This window comes from Polypterus senegalus, chromosome 16 (assembly GCF_016835505.1).
Source record: "Polypterus senegalus isolate Bchr_013 chromosome 16, ASM1683550v1, whole genome shotgun sequence".
Taxonomy (NCBI): Eukaryota; Metazoa; Chordata; class Cladistia; order Polypteriformes; family Polypteridae; genus Polypterus; species Polypterus senegalus.
The window spans coordinates 10,018,946-10,045,984 of NC_053169.1; the positions used below are offsets into that span (position 1 = coordinate 10,018,946).

General features: G+C 41.1%; 1 protein-coding gene across 2 annotated transcripts in view; it reads right to left on the reverse strand.

Moving 5' to 3' along the window:
• Positions 1-27,039, reverse strand: part of khdrbs2 (KH domain containing, RNA binding, signal transduction associated 2) — a 344,899-nt gene that overhangs the window by 42,217 nt on the left and 275,643 nt on the right. For both annotated transcript variants that reach the window (XR_005630816.1, XM_039737811.1), the window contains exon 7: positions 11,672-11,754. Coding sequence is in view for 1 of the 2 variants with exons in the window: in XM_039737811.1 (XP_039593745.1) it covers positions 11,672-11,754 (83 nt within the window). In the remaining variant the exon portion in view is untranslated. The remainder of the gene's footprint in view (positions 1-11,671; positions 11,755-27,039) is intronic.

A 27,039-nucleotide genomic window follows, 5' to 3' on the forward strand; every position in this document is an offset into this window, starting at 1 on the left:
CTTAACAAGTTTGTCCAGGCGTGAGGCGTCTTTCATCTTTATGCTGCCACCCCAGCACACCACCACGTAGAAGAGGGCACTCGCCACAACCGTCTGGTAGAACATCTGCAGCATCTTATTGCAGATGTTGAAAAATGCCAACCTTCTCAGAAAGTATAGTCTGCTTTGACCTTTCTTACACAGAGCATCAGTATTGGCAGTCCAGTCCAATTTGTCATCCAGCTGCACTCCCAGATATTTAAAGGTCTGCACCCTCTGCACACAGTCACCTCTGATGATCACAGGGTCCATGAGGGGCCACCATTTCCATTGCGGTTACTGGCTTCCTCCTACTGTTGATCAATTGTCATCATCAAGTTCTTCCATGTGAACCCTGAATACCATGAGGACTGATTGAGGTCATTTATGTCATGTAGAATGCCTAGAGGGCGTTGGGCGGGTGGCCTTGGAGCCCCTGCCGATTTTATTTTTTTTTCTCCATCCATCCATCTGGAGTTCTCTTTTTGTTTGTTTTTTCTGTCCTCCCTGTCCATCAGACCTGACTTTTATTCAATGTTAATTAGTCAGTCATTTCCCAACCCGCTATGTTAATTAGTGTTCCCTAATTTGACTTTTTATATTTTTTCCTTTTTCTTCATCCTGTAAAGCACTTTGAGCGCCATCATTTGTATGAAAATGTGCCACAAAAATAAATGTTGCTGTGGTCGTTCTACTGTGTGACGACGCCTGAACAAATGTGACCTTCATGGTACCTGCGTCCCAGCCACAAAATCCAGAGCCTGGAGTTTGCAAATGAACATCTGAACAAGCCTGATGTGTTTTGGAAACAAGTCCCGTGGACTGATGAAGGTGATGATGATGATGATGATCGCTTTGTTTCAGATCCACTGTGGTGGTGCACAGAGCCAGATTGATGACAATGGTGTCGCTGTCCGCATACCTCTGGACCTGACTGACTAGAGCATGAGTGGCTGAAGGATCAGAATGAGAAGCTCCCACTTGTACTTCATTTCCTTTGTTCACTAATCTCCACTTCTGCCATTGTGTTTATAAAGAAAAAATAAATAAATACAAACGGCTTCTTCTGACACGAGCAGCATTTCAGAGAAAGCTGAATTGTCGGCAGACAGCATCTTAAGCCTGACCTGGCAGACTATTTTTAACAAACGCTCAGTGGATTGGCCTAATGCACTCATATTCTGCACTGGAGAAACATTTTGATGCGATTCCGCACATCTCCCGGCTTTCTTTGTACGAGATGCTCTAAATACAGTAATTGCTGAATTGCATTCTCTGCACTACGCGTCCGCGTGAGCAATTACTCACTTGTGCATTGCCTAAGCTCTAAGAATAGGCCTTTACAGTCTGAGCAGGTCTGCAGAATAATCTCCGGGGAGCGTAAGATGATTAGCAAGTGATGACACTCGGATACTTTACAGCATGACCGCAGACATCCATATATCAATTTTTCTGAACTTGTCTTTCTCACTTTGGACGCAAGGGAGGAATTGAGATGCCAGCTCATCATGGAGACACACTTAACAGTACCTGCACACCCACCCTCACTTCATCAAGAAGCCCCTGAATGCAACCAACCTGTGCAATGTTTGGACACAGAAGGAAATTCAAGTAGACGGAGAAAATCTACACAGACATAGGAAGACTCTAAACGCTGTACTGTAGATATTGAGTGGGTCAGGCTTTGAATCAAAGTCTCTAGAGCTATAAAGGCAGCAGCACTAGCCAACCGTGCCACTTTGCAAGCTCAACAAAATGAAGCAAAACTTCAAAGGGTATCTGGCATTTCAGTTTTCAACTAGTGAAACACGCAGACCTCCGCTCTCATGCGTTTCTCCGTCTTGGTCATTCTTTCATTCTGTATTCCCTAATTGACGCTCACAAGACAGCAGTTCTTTTTATGGTGTTCTTCTTCATGTCATTGGCCTTTGCGATTTGCTTGATGCTCAGCAGATGGCGCTACTCTGTTCTTCTTCCTATTACAGTATCCTTCATCATGTCATCGGCCTGGATTTCTCAACTTTGCCATCCTCTCGTTCTATATCCCGCAGTTGACATTCAGCAGGTGGTGCTGCTCATGTTCTTTCTCTTTTTATTACAGTGTTCTTCTTCACATTGTTGGCCTTTGTGATTTGCTTGATTCTAAGAAGATACCTCTACTCTTTTTCTACTTCTTCCTATTATGGTGTTCTTCATCATGCCATCGGCCTGGATTTTTCAAACTTTGCCATCCTCGCATTCCATAACCCGCACTTGACATTCAGCAGGAGGTGCTGCTCGTCTTCTTTTTTTTCTGATTCCAGTGTTCTTTGTCACATCATTGGCCTCTGCGATTTGCTTGATGCTCAGCAGATATTGCTGGTCTTCTTTTTCTTTCCACAATGCCACTTCATTTGCAGATTACTTTACTGTAATGAACCCACAAGAACAGGTCAGTTTACTGAGGTTGCAGTAAACTGTTTTTTTGACTTTCCAGAATGTTTTAGGTCATAAGCTTTTGATCAAGACCAAGGTTAAAGGTTCTAGTTGCAGTGGTTATATGCAGATCTCCTGTTGTATGCATTTCTCTAATTTTGTCATTTTTGCATCCTATATCCCACAGTAGATGTTCTTCCTATTACTGTATTCTTCATCACATCATTGACCTCTGTGACTTGCTTGACGTTCAGCAGATGTTGCTTCATTTATGGACTCCTGTGCCACAATGTACCCACAAGTGCAAATCAGTTTGCTGAGGTTGCACCACCCTGAATATTTCTGAATTCCCAGAATGTATCAGGTTATATGCTTTTGATTAAGGCCAAGATTGAGGTTCTATCTCCAGTAGTTTTATGCAGACCTCCAGTTCTATGCATCTTTGCCATTCTTGCATTCTATATCCCATACTTGACGTTCAGCAGGTGGAGCTGCTATTTTTCTTATTATTATTATTCTAGCATTCTTTGTCACATCACTGACCTCTGTGATGTGCTTGACGTTCAGCAGATGTTGGTGGCCTTCTTCATTTGTGGATCCCTTTCCTATAATGAACCCACAAGCACAGGTCAGATTTCTAAGACTGCATCTACCAAAATGTTTTGAATTTCCTGAAGGTATGAGGCCACATACATTCGATCAAAACCAAGATAATCAAATTCTTGCCCCCGTAGTTATATGTGGACCTCTGGTTGCATGGATTTCTCAAACTTTGCCATCCTCGCATTCTATATTCCGCATATGACATTTAGCAGGTTCAGCAGGTTCTTCATCTTCTTCTTATTATTATGGTGTTCTTCGTCATGTCATCGGCCAATTCCATGGATTTCTCCATGACTACAAGGGGTCTTTCCATCAAACTATAGCTTGAGAATAGGATGGAGTTTCTACAAACAAAAAAAATGATTAAAAGAGGGACCTCCGCTTCCCCCATTCGATGGAAAGTTTGAGGTTCTGGGAGTTGCCATTTGCCAAGTGGGTCCACCACCCCCAACTGCTCGATGAAATGTCCGAGTATCCATGAGCTTAAATCAAGTGTGAGAAATACCACATTGCACTAAATCATCCGTTGTCCCTGTGCTGCATTTTGAAAAGCACAATCAACTCTAAATAAAGGAGATAAATCGCCCAAGGGCATGTAGGGGGTCTTAATACGGCCTTGTGAATGCTGTCCACATTTTGGAAATTTCTAAATCTCCTATTGAGTTCTCCAAAAGTTCCATCAAATCCTCAACGATCCCACACACCTCTGTGGCACCGAGCAGATTCTTATAATGTCGAAATAAAACATCCAGATATACGAGACTGGAACACACGTCCATCACTGACATGGCAGATTCATATAAGCCACAATGCAGGAGGCTTTTTTAGTTTATGTATGTATTGTCACGCATGCGCGAGTAGGAGGCCGTGGACAGACCTTAAACCGCTTCGAAAGACGTTCGCCGGCAGGGAGTGGCAGGGTACTAACCTTTCTCCTTTGTCTTCCAGGAAAAGAGACGCTCCGCCATCATAGCGAGTTGGAGTTGGAGCATTGGAGTTTTTTTTGTTTTTTCTGTCCACCCTGGCCATCGGACCTTACTCTTATTCTATGTTAATTAATGTTGACTTATGTTTATTTTTTTATTGTGTCTTCTATTTTTCTATTCATTTTGTAAAGCACTTTGAGCTACATTTTTTTGTATGAATATGTGCTATATAAATAAATATTGATTGATTGATTGCCTTCCCGCAGTACGTCCACTTCCGCCCTTCCTCCGCCATCTTTCCTGACGTCAGCAGTCCCATCCTCCCTCACGGTTCCTTCCCAGCATTCCTCCACTTCCGGCTCCTCCCTTATAAAATGGCAGCCGACGCCTCTGAAAGGCGCCGCGCATATGAACTGTTTTGTTTATATTTTGACCTGCTTTTTATTTAATTATTGTGGATTGTCTACAATATACGGGGCCGGAAAACCCCAAACCTTTATGCTGTTTGTTTCTACATCTTTTACAGTATGTTCCATTTAGGTATACATGTTGAGGTTCACATATATGTGGTTCCTTATACTATATTTCTCACATCACGTCTTTTTATATTTAAAATTTTATTTATGTAAGTATTTGCTGATGCACAAACAAAATGAATTTCCATATATTGGATAATAAAGTTAAACACGGAGTTGAGGTTGGAGTTGTTAAATTTGAAATTGGAATTAAAGTTAAAGTTGGATTAGAAATTGGAGTTAAAATTAAAGTTGAGGCTGAAGTTGAATTTAAACCCAGATTTGAAGCTGGATTTAAAGTTGAAGTTGGAACTGGATTTAAACTCGGAGTTGGAATTGGAGTCAATTTTATACTTGGGGTTGAAGTTGGAGATAGAGGTGAAGTTAAACTGAGATTTGAAGTTGGAGCTGAAATTAAACTCGGAGTTGAAGTTGGAAATGAAGTTGAAGTTGGAGCTGAATCTGAATTTAAACTTGGAGTTGAAGTTGAATTTAAACTCAGATTTGAAGTTGGAGCTAAAATTGAAATTAAACTTGGAGTTGAAGTTGGAGTTGAAGTTGAATTTAAACTCAGATTCAGAGCTGGATTTAAAGTTGAAGTTGGAGCCGAATTTAAACTCGGATTTGAATATGGAAATGAAGTTGAAGTTGGAGCTGAATTTGAATTTAAACTTGGAGGTGAAGTTTGAATTTTGAATTGATTTAAAGCTGAAGTTGAGTTTGAAGTTGGAGTTAAGCTTGAAGTTGACATTGAAACTGAAATTAAACTCAGAGTTGAAGTTCGATTTGGAGTTAAAGTTGGAGTGGAGCTGAGAAACATTGGCAAATTTGTGAACTCATCTCTCTTGAAACAAGGAAACAGTCTGTGTGTCCTCCACTACAACTTAGTTTATTGTTTCTATTGACCTTGTCAGCAGTTACTTCAACTTGTAAATGTTTTATATTATTTTCTTTTATTAATTCCATGGCTGCTCCTCATGGTAAAATGGGTGGCAGTTGAAGGCATCTGATCCCCGGATACTGAGCCATTCCCTAGCCAACAGAAGCCAACAGAAAGACGAGGTCAAGAAGGCACAGCTTGTTATCTCGATGAACTTCAGTTCCTCTACCATCTCTACTTGTACTTTGTAAAAAGACCGGAAAGCAAATAACCCAGTAGACTGCTATGGTTCTGACGTGATGCCGTTCTACTCGAGTGCTGCCTGTTTATTTATTTTTATAAAGTATGTTGTCAAAATCTTTTTGTTCTTCTTTGTTAAATATTTTCTAATGATCTTTTTGTTTTGTAATTATGTTTGTTTCCCTTTTGTCCCTTTATGTTAAGCCACAGGGAGAAGGACCTCCCGATGTCAGAGGCAAGCAGCAAATGGGGGTGCCACTGGAGCCCCTCTTTAAGAGCTCATCAGGCCCCACCAAGCCAGCTGCTCAGACGTCATCTTTTCCTGTCATACACTCGAGCGTCAGGGTTCGTTCATTTTGAGTGACACTGCCATTAACACAGTTTCCATTTTCTGTTGACTGGAGGAGAACTCTCCGGAAGACTAATGATGTCACTTCCTGACAGAACGATGCCAGCTCCGCCCCTTCCACTTCCTCCTCAACATAAACAACCCTCCAAAAGAAAATCCACCATCCATCTAGAGCCCGACCTCAGACCAGTGTCCGTTATTACAAGCCATTGGCGGGTGACAGGAGCCTTCTGACCATTCATCGTGCAGAGTTCTTTCGGTCATCAAATGGGGCGTCCATTGAGATCCCTCTGCCTTCTTCTTACCCATTTGACACACGTCCTGTTCACCCCAGACGTGGCAGCCCATTATTTTCAAGTATCCAGTCGTTCGATAAATAGACGTTTTGCTCATAGGCCGCATTTGGTAAATAAACCCAGCAATAATAGAAATCGCAGCGACGTGCCGTCGACCCCTTTGTGATATTTTTTTAACTGAGGAAAAAAAATGATTGTCCCCCATGAAAGAGGAACATGACAAGCCCACAGGCTGCTTACTGATGTGTTTAGTTTGTTTGAAAGTTTGCAATTTTGAAATGCGACTGAACTAACTGGAAATTGAAACAAAGCCAAGAATCGTCCTCTGATTCGGAACAAAGCAAAATGGACGCCTGTAGCGTCGGAGGTCAAAAACGAGGGCGGTTATGGTGGACCCCATGAGAGAAGGCCCTCAAGTGCAGGAGGAGCAAACATGAAGGTCTAGGCTGGAGGACGAGGTTTGAGTTTGTGGAGACTGGCAGTAGAGGCTCTGCCGGGCAACCTGCACTCGGCATCACGGTTTAAAGTCATTGTCTTGGATTATAAGAGGTGACCCGGCTGGCACCCTGACACTTTCTACACAGGACACGCGTCTTTCCAAATCCGTCCACAATGGATTCTCATGAAGCTACTGTCTGCGTTTCTGTGGAAAAATAAATAAAACTCTTTCCAGTGCGGTAATCTGAGATCATCGGATCTTAAAGGATTCAGACACACAGGCTTTGTTAAAATTGAAAGCCAAAAGCAAGAAACGCTAAACATGCAGACCTGTAGAAAACTCCTGCCAGTGGGCACACAAAGCTGATATGGCCAGCAAGGATGACAATCAACAGAAGAGGCTGCTGTTTACATTTAAATTCAAATGAATGGATGCCACAATTACTCGGCATTTACATCTCCAGCCGGTGCTGCTGTCACCACACAAAATGGCCAAACTCCTGCCTAATGACCTCATAAACAGAATAAATGGACTTTACAGTTTTCGCTCTCAAACAGATTTTCCCCTCATTTCGAGCAGACACATGCAAACACGAGCTTGTCTCCTCCGCTTAAATCCGGCGCTTCAGACACGTCAATAGTGGGTAACAGACGGATGAATAGAACGCATTACTGAACGTTAGGCTCCATAGCAAAAGAAGACTCCAGAGAGGCTCCTCTATCATAACGTGCAAAGATGAAGGAAAATGGAAAAAAAAAACGAGCAGCGGTCATCTGAATGCAAACGACTCAGGTTTTACTCCTTTTGCGGTGCCAGTTTCTCACCTGGCACAATACAAGTGAAAATTAAGAGGAATGCTGGAATGTTTAGAAATGTCAAGTGTGCCATGCGATGAGCCCTACTGCCAGGAACGCAAAGACACTCATTGGGTCACATGGGACAGAGGATGCTTTCAGCAGGGACGACATCCAACGAGAGTCATGTGGCACCCCTCCAAACACTGCCGTGGAATGGGTGGAGTTGGCCACTCGGTGCCAAGCCCTGTCACTGCAGAGGATGCACGGACAACTGGCAGGACTCAAGTCAATTCAGTTCAGTTTTGTGAAGCTCTCTTCACCGAGTGCTGGCACAGAGCGCTGTGGCGAGTTCTCAGGCAAAATGCAAGTACAGACTTCACTAATTACATAATGAGAAGTGACGGGCATTTCGATTCAGATTTTTTTTTCTCAAACTACTAAAGGAAGTGAAAAATTTCGCTTCAGTTTCCCTTAAAAAAACAAAAAGTTTTGTGGGTGTGGTTCCCCTTGAATGAAATGCAAATACTTATTACATTATATTTTAATCATGCTGATAATTCATATTGATACAAACCTCCTTCATAACATGAAGCATAGCAAAATAGTATTAATGCATAATTGAAATAAAGCACTAAATTTGAGAATCATTAAGTGAATGGGACTTGTGCAGCTCATTCTCAGGCAATGATTCAGTTCACAAATCAAATATTGAGAATTCGGTGTCTTCTTCTTGAGTAATCATTCCATTTCATGATTCAAATGAATGTGAATCATGTGATATGTTTGCGAATCTAATGAACAAGAATGTCATAGTGCATTCTCAGGTAATGATGCAATTCACAAATCTAATTATCGAGAATTGTGTGACTCGTTCACGGGTAATGATTCAGTTCACAAGTCAAATACTGAACATTCTGTGTCTTGTTCTTGGGTAATGATTCAGTTCATGAGTCAAATGAACGAGAATCACGTGATTTGTCTGTGAATCAAATGAGCAAGAATGTCATAGTGCATTCTCAGGTAATGATGTAATTCACAAATCTAATTATCGAGAATTGTGTAACTCATTCATGGGTAATGATTCAGTTTGCGAATCAAATATTGAACATTCTGTGTCTTGTTCTTGGGTAATGATTCAGTTCATGAGTCAAATGAACAAGAATCACGTGATTTGTCTGTGAATCAAATGAGCAAGAATGTCATAGTGCATTCTCAGGTAATGATGTAATTCACAAATCTAATTATCGAGAATTGTGTAACTCATTCATGGGTAATGATTCAGTTTGCGAATCAAATATTGAACATTCTGTGTCTTGTTCTTGGGTAATGATTCAGTTCATGAGTCAAATGAACAAGAATCACGTGATTTGTCTGTGAATCAAATGAGCAAGAATGTCATAGTGCATTCTCAGGTAATGATGTAATTCACAAATCTAATTGTCGAGAATTGTGTGACTCATTCACGAGTAATGATTCAGTTTGCGATTCCGATAAGTGAGAATTTGGTGACTCCTTCCTGAGTAAGCATTCAGCTCATGAATGAAATACTGAGAATCATGTGTCTTGCTCTCAGGTAATGATTCAGTTCATAAATCAAATGAAACAGAATTTTGTGACTCGTTCCTGGGTGATTCATTTTACAAATCAAATGAACAAGAATTGTGTCACTTATTCTCAGGTAATGATTCAGTTGACAAATCGTGTGTCTTACTCTTGGGTAATGATTCAGTTCATGAGTAAAATGAATGAGAATCATGTTATATGTTTGAGAATCAAATGAACAAGAATGTTGTAATTCATTCTCAAGTAATGATTCGGTTCACAGATCTAATTATCGAGAAATGTGTGACTTGTTCTCAGGTAATGATTCAGTTCACAAATCAAATATTGAGAATTCTGTGTCTTGTTCTTGGGTAATGATTCCATTCATGAATCAAATGAACGAGAATGGAGTAATTCATTCTCAGGTTATGTTTCAGTTCACAAATCTAGTTATCAAGAATTGTGTGACTCGTTCACGGGTAATGATTCAGTTTGCAAATCAAATAAGTGAGAATTTGGTGACCAGTTCCTGAGTAAGGATTCCGTTCACGATTCAAATACTGAGAATCATGTGTCTTGCTCTTAGGTTAAGATTCAGTTCACGAGTCAAATGAACAAGAAATGTGTAACTCATTATCCGGTAATGATTCAGTTCACAAATCAAATATTGAGAATCACGCGTCTTGTTCTCCGGCAATGGTTCAGTTTGCAAGTCAATTGAATGAGAATCACAAGATTTGTTTGTGAATCAAATGAACAAGAATGGTGTAACTCATTCTTGGGCAATGATTCATTTCACAAATCGAATTATCAAGAGTGGTGTGACTTGTTCTTGGGTAATGATTTGGTTTACAAATCAACTGAATGAGGATTTTGTGCCTGGGTAAGGATTCAGTTCATGAATGAAACGAATGAGAATCGTGTTACTCATTCTCAAGCAATGATTCACTTCATAAATCAAATACTGAGAATCATGTGACTTGTTCTCGGGCAATGATTCAGTTCATAAATCTAATTATCAAAAATTGTGTGACTTTTTCTTTGGTAGTTTGTGACTTCTTCCTGGATAATGTTTCAGTTCATAAATCAAATACTGAGAATTGTGTGTCATCTTCTCGGGTAATGATACGGTTCTTGAATCAAATGAACGAGAATCACCTGCACTTTTAATTAGCCTACTGATTCGCTGGGCCTCCCCTGAAGTGAAGTTACCAGCCCAGCACACCACGGTGGCCATCACAGAGTCGTAGAAGATGTGAAGGATGTCACTTCCACACATTAAAGAAGCACAGTCTCCTAAGGAAGAAGAGTCTGCTCTGTGCATTCTTCTCTAGTTGGCCTGTTTCATGAGACCAAACCAACCTGTCACTAGAATGGACCCCCAAGTACTTGTAGAATTGGACCACCTCCACATCCACACCCTTGAAGAGTGACCATATACACAGAGGCTCTTTGGTGGGGAGAACGTCAGTAAGCAGTCCCTTGGTTTTGCTGATGTTAAGATGCAGACAATTCTCTGTACCAAAAGACAAAGTTCTCCCCCTGATTCCTCTCCTTTGTCTCATCTCTCTTTACCAACAGAACCCACCAAAGTGGAATTAACTGAGAATTTCTACAAGTGATGTGACCTGCTGTTATATTTATAGTCTGAGGTGTACAGAGTGAAGAGAGAGGCAGACAAGCCTGTTCCTTGTGGTGCTCACACAGTCCTCGAGTCTCACAAACTGTGCCGTGGCAGACAGATGGTCCATCATCAGAGTCCCATCCACCTCCATATCTCTGAGTTTACCCCTTAAGAGGGATGACTGGATGGTACAGAAGGCACTGGACAAATCAAAACACATCATCCTTGCAGTGCTTGTGGAGCAGATTGATAAGTGCAGCCTCCAATCTTTGTTTAATAGGTAAACTGCAGTGGGTCCAGGTGGTCTACCACAAGAGGACCCATACCGTCCAGGACCAGCCTCTCAAAGCTCTTCCTGACGTGAGACATACCGTAAGTGCCACTGGTGTGTAGTCATCAGGTGAAGAGGCGCCTGCCTTCTTGTGAACAGATGCTAACGAGACCTAACTTCACAATACATTTCATTTGAATGATAATAAGACCCCAGGGTCTGGTAGGGGCTCACCATTCGACTGCTGAATCATCTAACTATGATGTCTGAAACAATCTTTTATGGGCAGATACCGAGAAATCCGCTGTTTTTTAAATATGCATTTCTGGATTTGAAATGAAAAGCCATTACACCAGAAAACAAGCAATTACTCGAAAACATTTGCTACCATAAAAGTCTTTACGTTATTAATTGCCATCACCAGAATTTAAAACGGAGTGATCTTGTAAAGGAGAGATGTCGACAGGAACATTTTTATAACGTTGATTTGGCAGCTGACCATAATTTCTGCCTCGGCTCAATGAAACATGCTACGCTGCGGCGTATTGTTATTATCACTCAAAAAGAACATTAGCATATAGAAGAGCAACCTGTGCTGTGCGGTTTGTATGCGGGCCCAGTACGTGTGCATTTTATTTATTTATTTCTTTGCTACGACATACAAATAAACGGAAATGTACACATTTCTTTTGTATTATCTTGTAAGATGCGAGCTGTTGCTCAGTTTCAGTATTCCAAAAATATGTAAAGGCTCACCTTTGTGTTTGGCTTCCATAATTGTTATCATAAGAGTCATAGGCTTGGTCGTCGTATCCGCCATCATACCCATCATCGTATCCCTAAGGGGGGGAAAAAACAAAAGCAAATCGGATTAGTCAAACAGCCGGTGGTCTCACTGCATGTATTACATACACAGAATGTCTGGAGGCCACCGGGAGTGCTTAACAAGTGGGTGGAGTCAATTAGACGCCTCACTGAGTGTCACATTTCTAAACCAATCCGATGCCTTGTGGAGGCGGAGCTCAGAGCAGCGGGCGGTGATTTTTGAACTGCAAAAGATCAGAGGTGCTCTTGTTCACCCGGTCAGAAAGATGGCAAACTTCTAAATGACTAACTACCACAAAAAAAATCCTATTAGATATACCGTATATCCTGGTGTATAAGTCGGGTCTTGAAACCTGAAAAATCGATTATAAAATCAGACCCCGACTTATATGCCCATTCAAAAATATGACACTTGAATTTTTTTTTTACATCTTCTTGCCTCTTCCAATCTCACACCAGTTTCTCAGACACATTGAATTTTGTTGCAGCAGCACAGTTACCAATTTCTTTCGCTACTTCAATGTCTTAATTTAAAACCAGCTTCATATTTTTTTCTGATCGAACGTTCCATGGTAGATATGACCCTGATTCTATTGATTCACTAACAGAATGTCTGACTTGTATCTCAGAATGGATGAATAGTAATTTTCTCAAGTTAAATAAAGAGAAAACTGAAATCTTAGTGATCAGCAATAATGGATACAATGAGGCTATTAGAAATAAACTGGATACATTAGGATTAAAAGTCAAGATGGAGGTAAAAAGCTTAGGGGTAATTGTTGACTGTAATCTGAATTTTAAATCACATATTAATCAGATCATTAGGACAGCATTTTTTCACTTAAGAAACATAAGTAAAGTTAGACCGCTTATATCACTGAAAGATGCTGAGAAATTAATTCACGCTTTTGTTTTCAGTCGACTAGATTACTGTAATGCACTCCTCTCAGGACTACCCAAAAAAGATATAAATCATTTGCAACGAGTGCAGAATGCAGCTGCTAGAATCCTAACTAGGAAAAGAAAATCCGAACACATTTCTCCAGTTTTGATGTCACTACACTGGTTACCTGTGTCATTCAGGATTGACTTTAAAATTCTGCTTATGGTTTATAAAGCCTTAAATAATCTGCTCCATTTTATATATCTGAATGTCTGACACCTTATATTCCAAATCGTAACCTCAGATCCTCAAATGAGTGTCTCCTTAGAATTCCAAGAACAAAACTTAAAAGAAGTGGTGAGGCGGGCAGGCGGCCTTCTGCTGTTAGGCACCTAAAATCTGGAATAGCCTGCCAATAAGAATTCGCCAGGCTGATACAGTAGAGCACTTTAAAACACTGCTGAAAACACGTTACTTTAACATGGCCTTTTTATAACTTCATTTTAGTCTAAATTTAACTTAATCCTGATACTCTATATGTTCAATCTCCTCAAAATAACTATTCATGGTGGCTCTAAAATCGGTACTGACCCCTACTCTCTTTTCTGTTTCTTTTTCCGGTTTCTTTGTGGTGGTGGCCTGCGCCACCTCCACCTACTCAAAGCTTCATGATGCACCAACAATGATGGACGGATTAAAAGGCAGAAGTCTACGTGACCATCATCATCATCATCATCAAGTCCTTCCGTGAGAATCCTAAATCCAAAGAGGACTGTTTCATTTATGTTAGGTAGAATGCCCAGAGGGGACTGGGCGGTCTCATGGTCTGGAATCCCTACAGATTTTATTTTTTCTCCAGCCGTCTGGAGTTTTTTTGTTTTTTCTGTCCCCCCTGGCCATTGAACCTTACTCTTATTCGATGTTAATGTTGATTTATTTTGTTTTATAATTGTGTCTTTCATTTTTCTATTCTTTAATATGTAAAGCACTTTGAGCTACTGTTTGTATGAAAATGTGCTATAGAAATAAATGTTGTTGTTGTTGTTGTTGTTGATATGATGCTCTTACGATAAAGGTGTATGAGGGTGCGGGATACAAAAAACACAAATCAGTGCAAACGTCACTTTGCAACAGTTCGGGTATTACCGTGTGGTCACGTAGGCACAATATATAGAAAAAAAAAGCCCGTGTGCTCCGTGGTTACCCTCTCAGGTAGGCATTAGCATATCATAATCTCTTGGACCAATAGCGTGAGTTTTCCACATTCAACTTATACGACCGACATTATAAAATATCAGAAATTATACTGTAAAATCAAGTCCCGACTTATCCGCAGGAGAACTTAAACACGAGTATATACGGTATTCATGTGTGTCACGTGTGCAGAGAGCACATTGCATTTTTTAAAAATAAACATAACCTGTTGCAAGCGAAAACCGTTCTGCAGCCTCGCATTATACATTGGCATTTGGTGGCAGGTAGTGTGGTGAACTACCCATAAGCCATCACCAATGTGGTGTATGGTTAAGGGTGTGCACTTCAAACCCTGAGGGTGTGGGTTCAAATCCCACTACTGACACCTGTGTCACCATGAGCAAGTCACTTGACCTGCCAGTACTCCAATTGGAAAAACCAAATAAGAAATGTATGCAGTTGTATCATAAATGTTGTAAGCCACCTTGGATACAGACATCAGCCTTAAGTGAACGATATGTTGTCCCAGGTGTGCTCTATGTTGTTCAGTGTTATGATGATAGTAAGCTTGAGAGAACTGGCAGCCATATTCACAAAAATATGAACTGCAAAATATGCATTTGAAGTAAAAGGCGAGTCACACTCCGTCAAAAGGACTGCCGTTAAGAGAGCGGATTATGAAGAATCACAGGGGACGCAGATTTCAGTACTCAAAACACCCAAATTGACAAATTTGCCTAACGACACCCGTAAAGCACAGATGAGGTCGCACAACACCCACCTTCTGACTGCACATCTAAATGAATAATTAAAGGAAGTTTCCATGACCGTCTAATTGGTAATGCAAACATGCCGTGACAAAATGGCCGCAGTGTTCTGTCACACTGTGTATGCGTAAACCACAATGCTTACCTAAACTCTGCTTGCTGCTGTTATGTCATATAGTGAAGCAATAGTAACAATGACAGAGAGATATCAGAGCATACAGAAGCACTTCTCAAATGTGTGGAGCTGTGGTGGTCTACGTGTGTCCATCTGTCTGCCATTATAATCTCCAAATTAATTGTTAAGCAGGCCACGCATGCGTGCCTGAGGATCGCCATCCAAGCACTCCCCAGGTATGTGATACCACCCTGGACTGCCGCTAACTGTCTTGTCGTTTTCTTCCTCCACAGTTCTGAGAAGCCGCTCAGAGAGGGTAATTGACTCCGCCCCTTCTGGTCCCTGGACTACCAAAGAAAGATGGCCTGGAAGGAGGTGTCACTTAATAAGGAGACGACCTAAGCAAGGGGGCCCATAACAACTGACCCCACAGCAGAGCCAGATTAATGTTAGCCACTCTCCTTACGTGGGAGTCGCTTTGGTTTCTGATTCTTTACACCATTGAGCGTTGTTTTTTGTTAAGGACTGAAAGAAAACGGGGATGCGTGTTGTCAAGACCCTTCAATTACTTCAGTCAACTTGTGCTACTGAGCTCCTGGACAGATTTGAATGCCTTTCAGTGTCAAGTCTTTTCTTCAGTTTCTTTTGCTGTCTCCCTGAACCCCAACTTGTTTAGTTTAGTGCATGGACAGAAGGGATTAGTGGTGAGTGTCTTAGGTAGAAGCCCTTTGGGCGGGGACTTTGCAACGGCAGATTTCACTACCAGTTTTGTCCCCAGATGTTATTCTTATTTGAAAATCCAGCCCCTCGAAACTAAGCAATCTGAAACTCATTGCCACAGCCAAATAAATCTTCTGGTCAGGCAAATTATGCAGGTCAGTTAGGGTCAGGATTTGTAAATCATTTTTAAAGAACCAGACCCCAGGTTTATACAAAAGGATTACAGGTTTGTGAGTCACAAAATTAGACGGCTCACCGAGTGTCACACTTCTAAACCGATCCAACGCCTAAGTCACAAAATCTAATGTCAGACCCCATTAGCCTTTTCATTTCTTGCTCCTTTGTTCTTTACTTGCTGCATTTAAGTTTAGGTGAGTGGAGCACCAATAACTTTTCCAGCAGTAGTGTCCAATCCTAAAAGAGGATTTTTTTGCTTTGCGCCTTTCCCCACCATAACCTATCATCTACGGGAGTGATAGCTTTAGATTCGTCAAAAATTTAAATCTCCAGTTTTCGATTGATCTCAACGTTTTAGGGTCCCCTGATACCAAAAACATCGACTGTGTCACAGTTTCTTCAGGATGTTTTAGAGATAAGATGGCGGGACGGAAAAATACCAAACTCAAAACTTAAGGCTGTTATGAGATGACGATGTGCTGATTCGTTTGTGAGCAAAATCGTGCGAGAGAAAGAGGACTTCTAGAGGAACCCTCAAATACTGTAATTCTGCGATTAATGAGGAATTTTTCTCGTCACTCGCTATCGTAATGACTTATTTTATGATCAGAAAGATCAGCATCAGATAAGTAAATAATTACTGAAATGTTAGAGAAGAGTTTTGGTTACTTGGTTCCTAGGGTTGCTCACATCCAAATTATTTTTTTGTTGAGAAAGAATCAGGTGAAAGCCGTAAACTAGAGACGTGAAAGGATTGAAAACCGGGAATCAAATGAATCTTTTGATCAAATCAAGGGTGAAACAAGAATGGCTGCCGACAGTTACGAAAAATAAGTCTTCAACCGGAAAAGTATAAAGATCCAATATTGGATACAAGGACACATCGATATTTATGTGGACGCGTTGACGACGTCACACGTAGCACAACCTCAGGTGAATTTTTGGAACTGTCACCCTGAGAACCATCAACGCCGTTTTCGCCAGAGTAGAGTGAGGTCCGCAATGAAAACAAAATGGCGTTGAGTCATAAAGGTAAGAAGAAGTTGTTTTCTCGAGAAGACTTGGATCACAACAAAAAGGTCAAACGTGAATTCTTTGGGCTTTAAAACCTCCTATGGAAGATGTAGGCTGACCCAAACATTACAAGAAAAAATTAAATAAAGAAATCATTTACAACAGTAGCAGTGATACTAGTTATGGCAGTGTAGAAAAAATTCTTACTTGCATGTTCAACCAACATACGACATTTAGAAATGGCAAGAATCTGACCTGACGGGCTCTAGCGTGTCACAGGGCAGAAATAACTGTGTCTGTGACGTCACCCGTGTCTCCTCGCTATCTAATAATAATAATAATAAAATACAGGTCAAATTCCGTTACAACGAACTCCCAGGGACCTAAAAACTATTTAATTGTAACAAAAATATCGTTGTAATGAGATTCTGTATTTGTCACTATTGTCCTTTCTTTAACTTGCGTCTAGGCGTCTACAATCATTTCAATAACTTCTTTCACGTTAATTTTAATCTCCTCCTGTCTACAAGTTATGCTGACAACAATCTTTCTCAGCATTTCCTTGCCATAATACACTTTCAGGGTGCGAATGATACCCAAATCCAATGGCTGAGGCACTGCTGTGCAACTGGGTGGGAGAAATTCAACGCAAGTATTATCTAAATGTGGACGCATGCTGTGGGCAGCACAGTTATCAATCAGGAGCCGAATCATCCTTTTCTTCTTCTTCATAATGTGAGGTTTCTGAACTCTTTTGAGACCACCACCCCCCAACTCCCCACCCAACGGGAGCGACACGCTGAAGTGTGTCCCGAAGTGCGATTGCAGTGTCTGTGGAAGATTGTTTGTCCGTTACCGGGGCAACAGCAGGCTCACAGCGGTGCAGTGAGGCGCCACAGAAGCGAATCCTAAAAGATTGCGTGGTCGCGCTGTAAGTCCCTGTCTTGCACCCTAAAACATGAGGCTGAGTCTCAGTACTTTAGCAAAACCAACTTTATTCAGCTTGAAACAGGAACAGCAGGGTTATTTATTGTAGCGGGATAAACAGACACAGCAGTCAGGCAAGGTTGTGACCAGATCAGTGGCCAAGTAATCCTGTTACCTGCATTTACAATGTTCTTTGCATGTCATCTATCGTTTGCTTTGGCGGAGAGATGCAGCATAACTTTGAGCCTGCTGTTGCCCCGGCAACAGATAAACAGTCTTCCACAGATGCGGTGATCGCACTTCGGGACGCTCCTCAGCGTGTTGTCTAGTTTGGAGAGGTCCCAAGAGAGTTTACAACCCTCACATGTTCTTGAATGAGTGCCGCATTAACAGGAATGTTTCTTGAACGAGCCTCACTGAACCACATAAAAACGGCTTTCTCAACATCTTCAAATGCAGCGGGTCGCATACGTTTGCAACCTGAGATTTTTCTTCGTTTTTTTTTTTTGCTCAGTCTTTCGAGAAAGTTGACAGCATCGATGGCGAAATTCCAAATTCACTGGCAACGTCTTTTTTCTTTTTGCCACAATCGAGAGCTGAAAAAATGTAAAGTTTTTTTCTTCTAATATGAACGGTTTATCGTTTTTTCATGTCTGCCGTTTCTATAGGAGGGTGACATTGAGTTAAGTTCCAATGGGTGTTTTTCAAATGTTGACGAGCGATAAGCAAAAGGGTATCACTGAAAACCGCAGGAAGCAAAAACAGCAAAAGAACAGTATGTGGAAAGTTCGCCGAAAGAAAAAAAAAATGACAGTGTTTGTGTTTGGGGATCGTTGTGCACAACTGAGCTGCGACCACAGAACTGAGTGCTCTGCGGAGGATTCACTCAGGCATTTCAAGGTCACTTCGTCGTAATGAAAGTATCTGCTGAATGGACTTCGTGGTAACGAGATTTCTATAGACTTCATTGAAATAAAAATTTTGTTGTAAAGATATTCGTTGTGACAAAATTTTACCTGTATTAAATTTTATTTATTTGTAGGCGCCTTTCTAAACACTCAAAGACACCAAACAATAGATAAAACTCACATTATAAACAAAACTAAAATACAAAAATTAAAATCAGAGCAATTGTAATCAAAGAGAAAAAGTAGTCTTAAACAGATGAGTTTTTAGTTTAGATTTGGAAAGTAAGAACGATTCAATATTTCTAAGCTCGGATGGTAATGAATTCCAAAGCTGGGGAGCAGAGCAACTGAATGCCACGGTGGTAAGACAGACGAAGGGGACAGTCAAGTGAATCGAGGAAGAGGATCTAAGGATGTGGGAGGGAATGGCAACATGGAGGAGGTCAGACAGATATGGAGGGGCGAGCCTTAAAAGTTACCAGAAGAATTTTGAATTGAATTCAGAAGTGAACTGAAAGCCAATGAAGCTGCTGCAGGCCGGGAGTGATCTGGTGAGTAGAGGGGGTTCTAGTAATGATGCGGGCGGGCGGGCGGGCAGCTGAATTCTGGACCAGTTGAAACTTATAAAGAGATTTGTGAGAAAGACCAAAGAAAAGGGAGTTCCAACAATCCAGAGGAGAAGTGACCAGGCTATGAACGAGGACAGCAGTGATGCGGGGAGTGATGGAGGGGCGAATACGATTTAACGTTACGCAGGTGGCAATATGGAGTCTGGGAGATGTTACTGATGTGAGACTGAAAGGATAAAGTACTGTCAAGGGTGACACATGTGGGGAAGGGGAGCCAGAGGAATTATCAATAACAAATGAAAAGTCATCAGTTTTGGATAATGTTGATTTTGTACCAATGAGGAGAACCTCGGTTTTGTCACTTGTTATTTAATTTAAGAAAATCTGAAGAAAACCAGGATTTAATTTCTGCTATGCAGTCAATAAGTGAGGAGGGTGGAAAGGAAGCAGTAGGTTTGCTATGTATGCGCGCCCCTTGGGTAAAATCATCAAAAAAAAAAAAACACAAAGTGAACTTGCTTAGCTAAGCAGACGTTACACGCAGTGGATTCCGAAACAATATGGTGGCCAGTGTGGTGCGCTGGGCCTGGTAACATCTTCACACCAGCAACACCCCTTACCCCCAGAATGATCAAAGCGAAAAATTGGATTATAGGAATGTTTGAAAATGACTACCAATACAAAACTGACAAAAGTATTCTGACCCATCGTCATGACACTTCACGTTTGGTTCAGGTGTATCCCATTCTGTTGGTCATCGTCGAGATGTTTCTACACCTTGTTTGGAGTCTGGTTTAAATGATTGGACTAATTAGGAATGGCACCCAACTGTCTACAGAAGGTCCTACAGTTGAGAAAAACCAACCCAGAAGGTCAAAGGAATTGCCTGCAGAGCTTAGAGACAGGATTGGGTTGAGGAACAGATCTGGGGACAGATACAGAAACATTCCTGCAGTATTGAAGGTTCCCGAGAGCACAGTGGCCTCCACAATTCATAACTGGAGGAAGTTTGGAGCAACCACAATTCTTTCTACAGCTGGACGCCTGGACTGGACAATTGTGGGGAGAAGAATCTTGGTAAGAGACGTGACACCAACAACCCCAGTGGTCACTATGGCTGATCTCCGGACAACCTTTGTGGAGATGGGAGAAACTCTCTACAGAAGGACCACCATCACTGCAACAGAGGCAGAGTTATCAGGTGACACATGAGAACCCACTTGGAGCTTCCAAGAAGGCACCTAAAGGACTCTCAGACTAAACAAGATGAAACCAAGATTAGTGCCATACCTAGAGGAAACCAGGCACCGCTTATCACAGGCGCACTGCCATTCTAACAGTGAAGCCTGGTGGTGGCAGCATCAAGCTGTGGGGTTGTTTCTGAGTGGTAGGGGCTTGAAGACTTGACAGGGTTGAGGAAAAGCTGAATGGAGCAAAGTACAAAGATACAGGGATAGATATTGGGACAGCTTAGCTATTATCTAAACACATGAGCTTGACAGACTGAACGGCCTCCTCTCATTTGTCACATTTCTTATATTCTTATGTATATCTTTATGAAGACCTTCTCCAGAGCACTCTGGATGTTAGATTGTGTCACATCTCAGCCAGAGTTAGGAGTACCGTCCAGGTAGTGACATCACGCTTGTGTGTATACGTCCTAAATTATTCACACGTGGGTGCAGAGGTGTAAGGTGGAGCGGAGTGCCCTTACATGACACGTGAGTGGACGTTCTGCACATGTGCAACGCAAATCAGGCAGGTGCCGTGGAACAGATTGGATATCAACAGCCCTATCCAACATGGCTGCTAAAGCTCTGTGATGTCACACTGGCCTCAGAAAGCATCATGGGGTGCAAAGGAAAACAATAAGCAAACAAGCTCACTGGTGAACTTAGCAAATTTTGCTGATGGACAGTTATAGACAGTAGGATCTGAGGTCATTTAAGTTACCTTTGGAGACAACAAAAGAACAGGACTGAAGAGCTCGAGTTGGGCTGAAAGGCCCATTCTCATCATCTTTATTCAGTCATTGGCACGAGTCGAATCTGCAGGCAAAGACCGAAACAAACTGAAAATCTGAGGCAGCCCAAAAACTGAGGAGGATTTCTACTGCAGAATGTTTACATCTAAAGGTTTTGCATTTGACCGCAACACGTCCGTGGGTCCTAAAGCAAAACTCCAAGTGTGCAGATTAATCAGAAAGTAGAACTGTTCAGGCTGATTTATTACATTAATTACTTTCACGCATGACGAGTGACTGTTTATTAGTTATTCATGCCTGAAACTCCCACAATTGCTGGCATTTCATGGTCACGACTTTGTTATTATACTGAAGGTGTGCTTATGTATGCGTGTGACATGAAGCTGGAGAAGCTGGAAAAGCTGGAAAAGCTGGAAAAGCGGGACTGCCCCCACCAAATTAACTGGGCATACTGAGGAGCTCATTAACTTCTAAGCTCATCTGATGACATGCAAACTGAGATGCTTGTGCAATTATGAATTTAGACATGAGAATATCTGACAAAAACCTAACAGTTGACTTTAATAAAAAAGACAGAGATAAATAAATAAATAAATAAATAAATAAATAAATAAATATGAAGGGATAGATAGATAGATAGATAGATAGATAGATAGATACTATATAATTAATAGATAGACACTATATAATAGACAAATAGGCACTATATAATCGATAGATAGATAGATAGATAGATAGATAGATAGATTGATAGATAGATAGATACTATATAATTAATAGATAGACACTATATAATAGACAAATAGGCACTATATAATCGATAGATAGATAGATAGATATTAACATTAGTGTAGTAGGCAGGATAGATGGATAGATAGATAGATAGATAGATAGATAGATAGATATGAAAGGCACTATATGATAGACAGATAGATAGATAGATACTATATAATTAATAGATAGACACTATATAATAGACAAATAGGCACTATATAATCGATAGATAGATAGATATTAACATTAGTGTAGTAGGCAGGATAGATGGATAGATACATAGATAGACAGGCACTATATAATTAATAGATAGATAGATAGATGTGAAAGGCACTATATAATAGATAGATAGATAGATATGAAAGGCACTATATGATAGATAGATAGACAGATAGGACATGTTTTGAATTATATGAGAGAGTAGTGAAGGACCAAGAGTATAATTCTGTTCTGCCCCATGAAACAAATCTAGAAAGTTCTCAGAAAACCAAACGTCTACAGTGTGATGAAGGTTTGTCTTGGAAGAATGAAAGCAGCAACAACTCATAGAATTAAATACTGAGTTTTGTTATCTGCTAGGCCTGGGCTTCTAATTATGAAACAGGTTGGAATGAACACCTGCAGCCAGTGTGAACCTCCAGGTCCCCAGTAGCCCGATGTGAAGGATGTCACTACTCACATTAAATGAACACAGTCTCCTTAGAAAGAGGAGTCTGCTCTGCCCTTTCTTCTGTAGTTCCTCTGTGTTACGAGACCAGTGCCCCATCTATCACTGATGTGGACCCCCAGGTATTACTACCAGTGCACCACCTCCACATCCCAGTTCCTGGAGGTTCATTCTGAAGGTTTCTGGGTGTGCCGAGTTTCCTTGTGCCTTTTTCTTTGCTTTTTGTGAATGATTAGCTTTTCGACCCGCTTGCTCTGTATTTCGATCTCACTTGTTCTCCTTGCTGGCAGCTCCTTTTTGTTTAGTGTGCTCTGCAGGAATTTCAAATGTTCACAGAGCTTTTTGGTGAAATAAACCATTTGAATTAGTAATTACACATTACTTGCCAGGGTTTGATGGTAAGTTCTCCCTCCACTGGGCATTATTGGAAGTGCTTTTTGAACTTATTGTGAAATGAATGTGCTTTGTGACTCCCAAGTTCAGGACACATGGCAACCAAAAGGTGAATAACCCTGGTCTTGATTTGAAGAGATTATTATAATAATTATTTTCACTTTCAATAATCATTACATTTTAAACTTGACGAAGGTTTGCACGTAAACTGGAACAACTAAACATACTGTGATTTGAACAATCAATATTTCCTCACAGCAGCAGTTGTTCATTTTTGGGGGTGTCTCTTCAGTCAACTTATTTTTTTACAGCACGCTTCACTGAGTACTGCAGAGACGTTTACACCTAAAATTTAAATTACACACAAAATACAGATTGGGATAACTCACCGTAAATTTTAAATCACACTCAGCAATATCAAACTGAGTCACAGAAGCATCACTCGGCGTAAAAATCCATTAAAATGTCTAATTTGGATAGTACTCAAATAAAAATTGTCGGACAACGAGCTCCACGCTTCTGGACTCCATATTTGCTTCAATATCTTCTTGGTCTCAAATCTGAGCCGATCCCCTTTCTTACATGTGGGACGGCGCAAAGTTTTTAAGCAACACGAGCGCTCCCAGGACATCAGCGGCCATCATCGGTCACGTGATAACGAAGCGAAGCCTCCGTAGGCGCAAAGTTCTTAACTGAAGCCTTGGCATCAAACGTCCCACCCCAGTCGGAAATCAGACCACGCTCCCCTAGAGGAGACTTAAACACTCATTATTCGGGCGGAAATCATAACGAGATACAAGACCTCCTTCTGATCACTTCACTTAAATCTCTTTAAATTAAACAGGATACCTGGCTGCCCTCAATCCTTTATCTTTGTTTTCTGCTTTCATTTATTGGCACAGTTACACCGGGCGGCCGGTGCGGGATGGTGTCGATCTGCAATCTCCATTCTTTCTATCTCCGGATGCAGGTATGAACTGAGCGTAACGATGTGGCCAATTCATTACACTCGGGGGCTTCACCATGACAAGATGTTCCATGAAACGGATTTTTATTTCCCTTCCAATTTTTTTTTTTTTTAATAAACTCAAAATTAACGGCTCGCCCCCCCGCCCGATTCTTGAATCGCTCCCAACTCCAGGCGTTCGTCGGCTTCTTGACCCGTGTCGAAGTTGTTAGTGAGACGCTCGCAAAGTACAAATTGTAATTAAAGATTCATTTCAGTCCAATTGAAGTCGCACTAATGAAGCGGCCCACCCAGAGCCCGCGGCCCTCCACCTCCCCGTAACGTGCCGCTGACTTATTTAAATGTGGAGTTTTGTTTACAGAGTGGTGGCTTCTCACCTCGCTAACCTTTACAAGGACTTGCGGCCCGGTATGCATAATGAGGGCGACGTCTGCCTAATGAGACTGGAGCTTTAGATTTTAACACTCATTCGGAAAACCAATTAACTGGAGCTCAATTGAACAAGTGAATGGGAAATAAATCAAATGTTAACACGTCAGTGGAAATCTCAGGTTCCCTGTAATTATGGTACCGAGTTGCCCAAGGCTTTCGGTGCGGAGCTTTATTACCAATTGACAACTTGTACCAGCCACAGTAATTAGTAATTTTTATGTCTCGGTGGTATGTTGTTGCTAAATATTCAAAAGAGCTAATAATAAAGTCACTTCATTTCCTTTTTTTTCTTTCTTTCTTTTTTTAATGTCTGACTGGTTCTGCTTTGTATTTAGTTAAAAGTATTTAATTACAGTACTTAGCCCCCCACAATAATTTCTTTTCCACTAAACACTCAAACAGTCTGTTCAAACGCACTCTTCGCTAATCGCCTCGCGCATCCACTTCTCTCCGGTACTGAAGAGAGTAGCCCCAGAAAACAAAATAAAGCGCCTTGCAACACAGCATGCAGAACGTCAGCCTAAACTCTCCTTTTACCCAATTTACTTTTTTTTGAGGTATATCAACTTAAAAGCATTAAAAACTGAGAATTCGTTTTACTTTAAAAAATTATGAAGGGCAAAAAAATGCACAGAAGATTATTTATGCCACAGTCCATTGTGACTAAACTTACGCCTGCCACCTGAACGCAGAAATGTGTCAAAGTGGACCGCCTCCTTCCCCAACTGGTTCACGCCCCTTGCTCCACCTTTTGACGCTGATCGGTCTTTTGATTTGTTTTAATTTTGGCGCCATTAAAGCGCCGTCTCCAATCAAAATGCAGTATGCATTTAGCTGCCTGTAAGCAAAAATGTAATACGGCTGCCTTTCTACCATCTATGAAGATGAATTAAAATGCAACCTGGGAAAACTGAGTGCCATAGTGAAAAGCAATCCTTTCAATATGGTGTGAAAGAAAATGCCATTCCAACAGATGGCACATCATAAACATTAACACTGTTTTTACTTTATACCAAATTGCATATACAGTGGTGTGAAAAACTATTTGCCCCCTTCCTGATTTCTTATTCTTTTGCATGTTTGTCACACAAAATGTTTCTGATCATCAAACACATTTAACCATTAGTCAAATATAACACAAGTAAACACAAAATGCAGTTTTTAAATGATGGTTTTTATTATTTAGGGAGAAAAAAATCCAAACCTACATGGCCCTGTGTGAAAATGTTATTGCCCCCTGAACCTAATAACCGGTTGGGCCACCCTTAGCAGCAATAACTGCAATCAAGCGTTTGCGATAACTTGCAATGAGTCTTTTACAGAGCTCTGGAGGAATTCTGGCCCACTCATCTTTGCAGAATTGTTGTAATTCAGCTTTATTTGAGGGTTTTCTAGCATGAAGCGCCTTTTTAAGGTCATGCCATAGCATCTCAATTGGATTCAGGTCAGGACTTTGACTAGGCCACTCCAAAGTCTTCATTTTGTTTTTCTTCAGCCATTCAGAGGTGGATTTGCTGGTGTGTTTTGGGTCATTGTCCTGTTGCAGCACCCAAGATGGCTTCAGCTTGAGTTGACGAACAGATGGCGGACATTCTCCTTCAGGATTTTTGGTAGACAGTAGAATTCATGGTTCCATCTATCACAGCAAGCCTTCCAGGTCCTGAAGCAGCAAAACAACCCCAGACCATCACACTACCACCACCATATTTTACTGTTGGTATGATGTTCTTTTTCTGAAATGCTGTGTTCCTTTTACGCCAGATGTAACGGGACATTTGCCTTCCAAAAGTTCAACTTTTGTCTCATCAGTCCACAAGGTATTTTCCCAAAAGTCTTGGCAATCATTGAGATGTTTCTTAGCAAAATTGAGACGAGCCCTAATGTTCTTTTGCTTAACAGTGGTTTGCGTCTTGGAAATCTGCCATGCAGGCCGTTTTGCCCAGTCTCTTTCTTATGGTGGAGTCGTGAACACTGACCTTAATTGAGGCAAGTGAGGCCTGCAGTTCTTTAGACGTTGTCCTGGGGTCTTTGTGACCTCTCGGATGAGTCGTCTCTGCGCTCTTGGGGTAATTTTGGTCGGCCGGCCACTCCTGGGAAGGTTCACCACTGTTCCATGTTTTTGCCATTTGTGGATAATGGCTCTCACTGTGGTTCGCTGGAGTCCCAAAGCTTTAGAAATGGCTTTATAACCTTTACCAGACTGATAGATCTCAATTACTTCTGTTCTCATTTGTTCCTGAATTTCTTTGGATCTTGGCATGATGTCTAGCTTTTGAGGTGCTTTTGGTCTACTTCTCTGTGTCAGGCAGCTCCTATTGAAGTGATTTCTTGATTGAAACACGTGTGGCAGTAATCAGGAAATTGAACTCAGGTGTGATACACCACAGTTAGGTGATTTTTGAACAAGGGGGCAATTACTTTTCACACAGGGCCATGTAGGTTTGGATTTTTTTTTCTCCCAAAATAATAAAAACCATCATTTAAAAACTGCATTTTGTGTTTATATGTGTTATATTTGACTAATGGTTAAATGTGTTTGATGATCAGAAACATTTTGTGTGACAAACATGCTAAAGAATAAGAAATCAAGAAGGGGGCAAATAGTTTTTCACACCACTGTAACAGAGACATATGTATTGCATTTGTCATTCCAACAGATAGCGCATTAAACATTAATAGTGCTTTTACGAATCCCATACCAAGTGGCATACAGTATCACAGAGACATATGCATTGCATTCATATTGCAATGCATCCGTCTCTGTTATATCCCATGGGACCTGGACAATCACAATGTGCCAAATTTAAA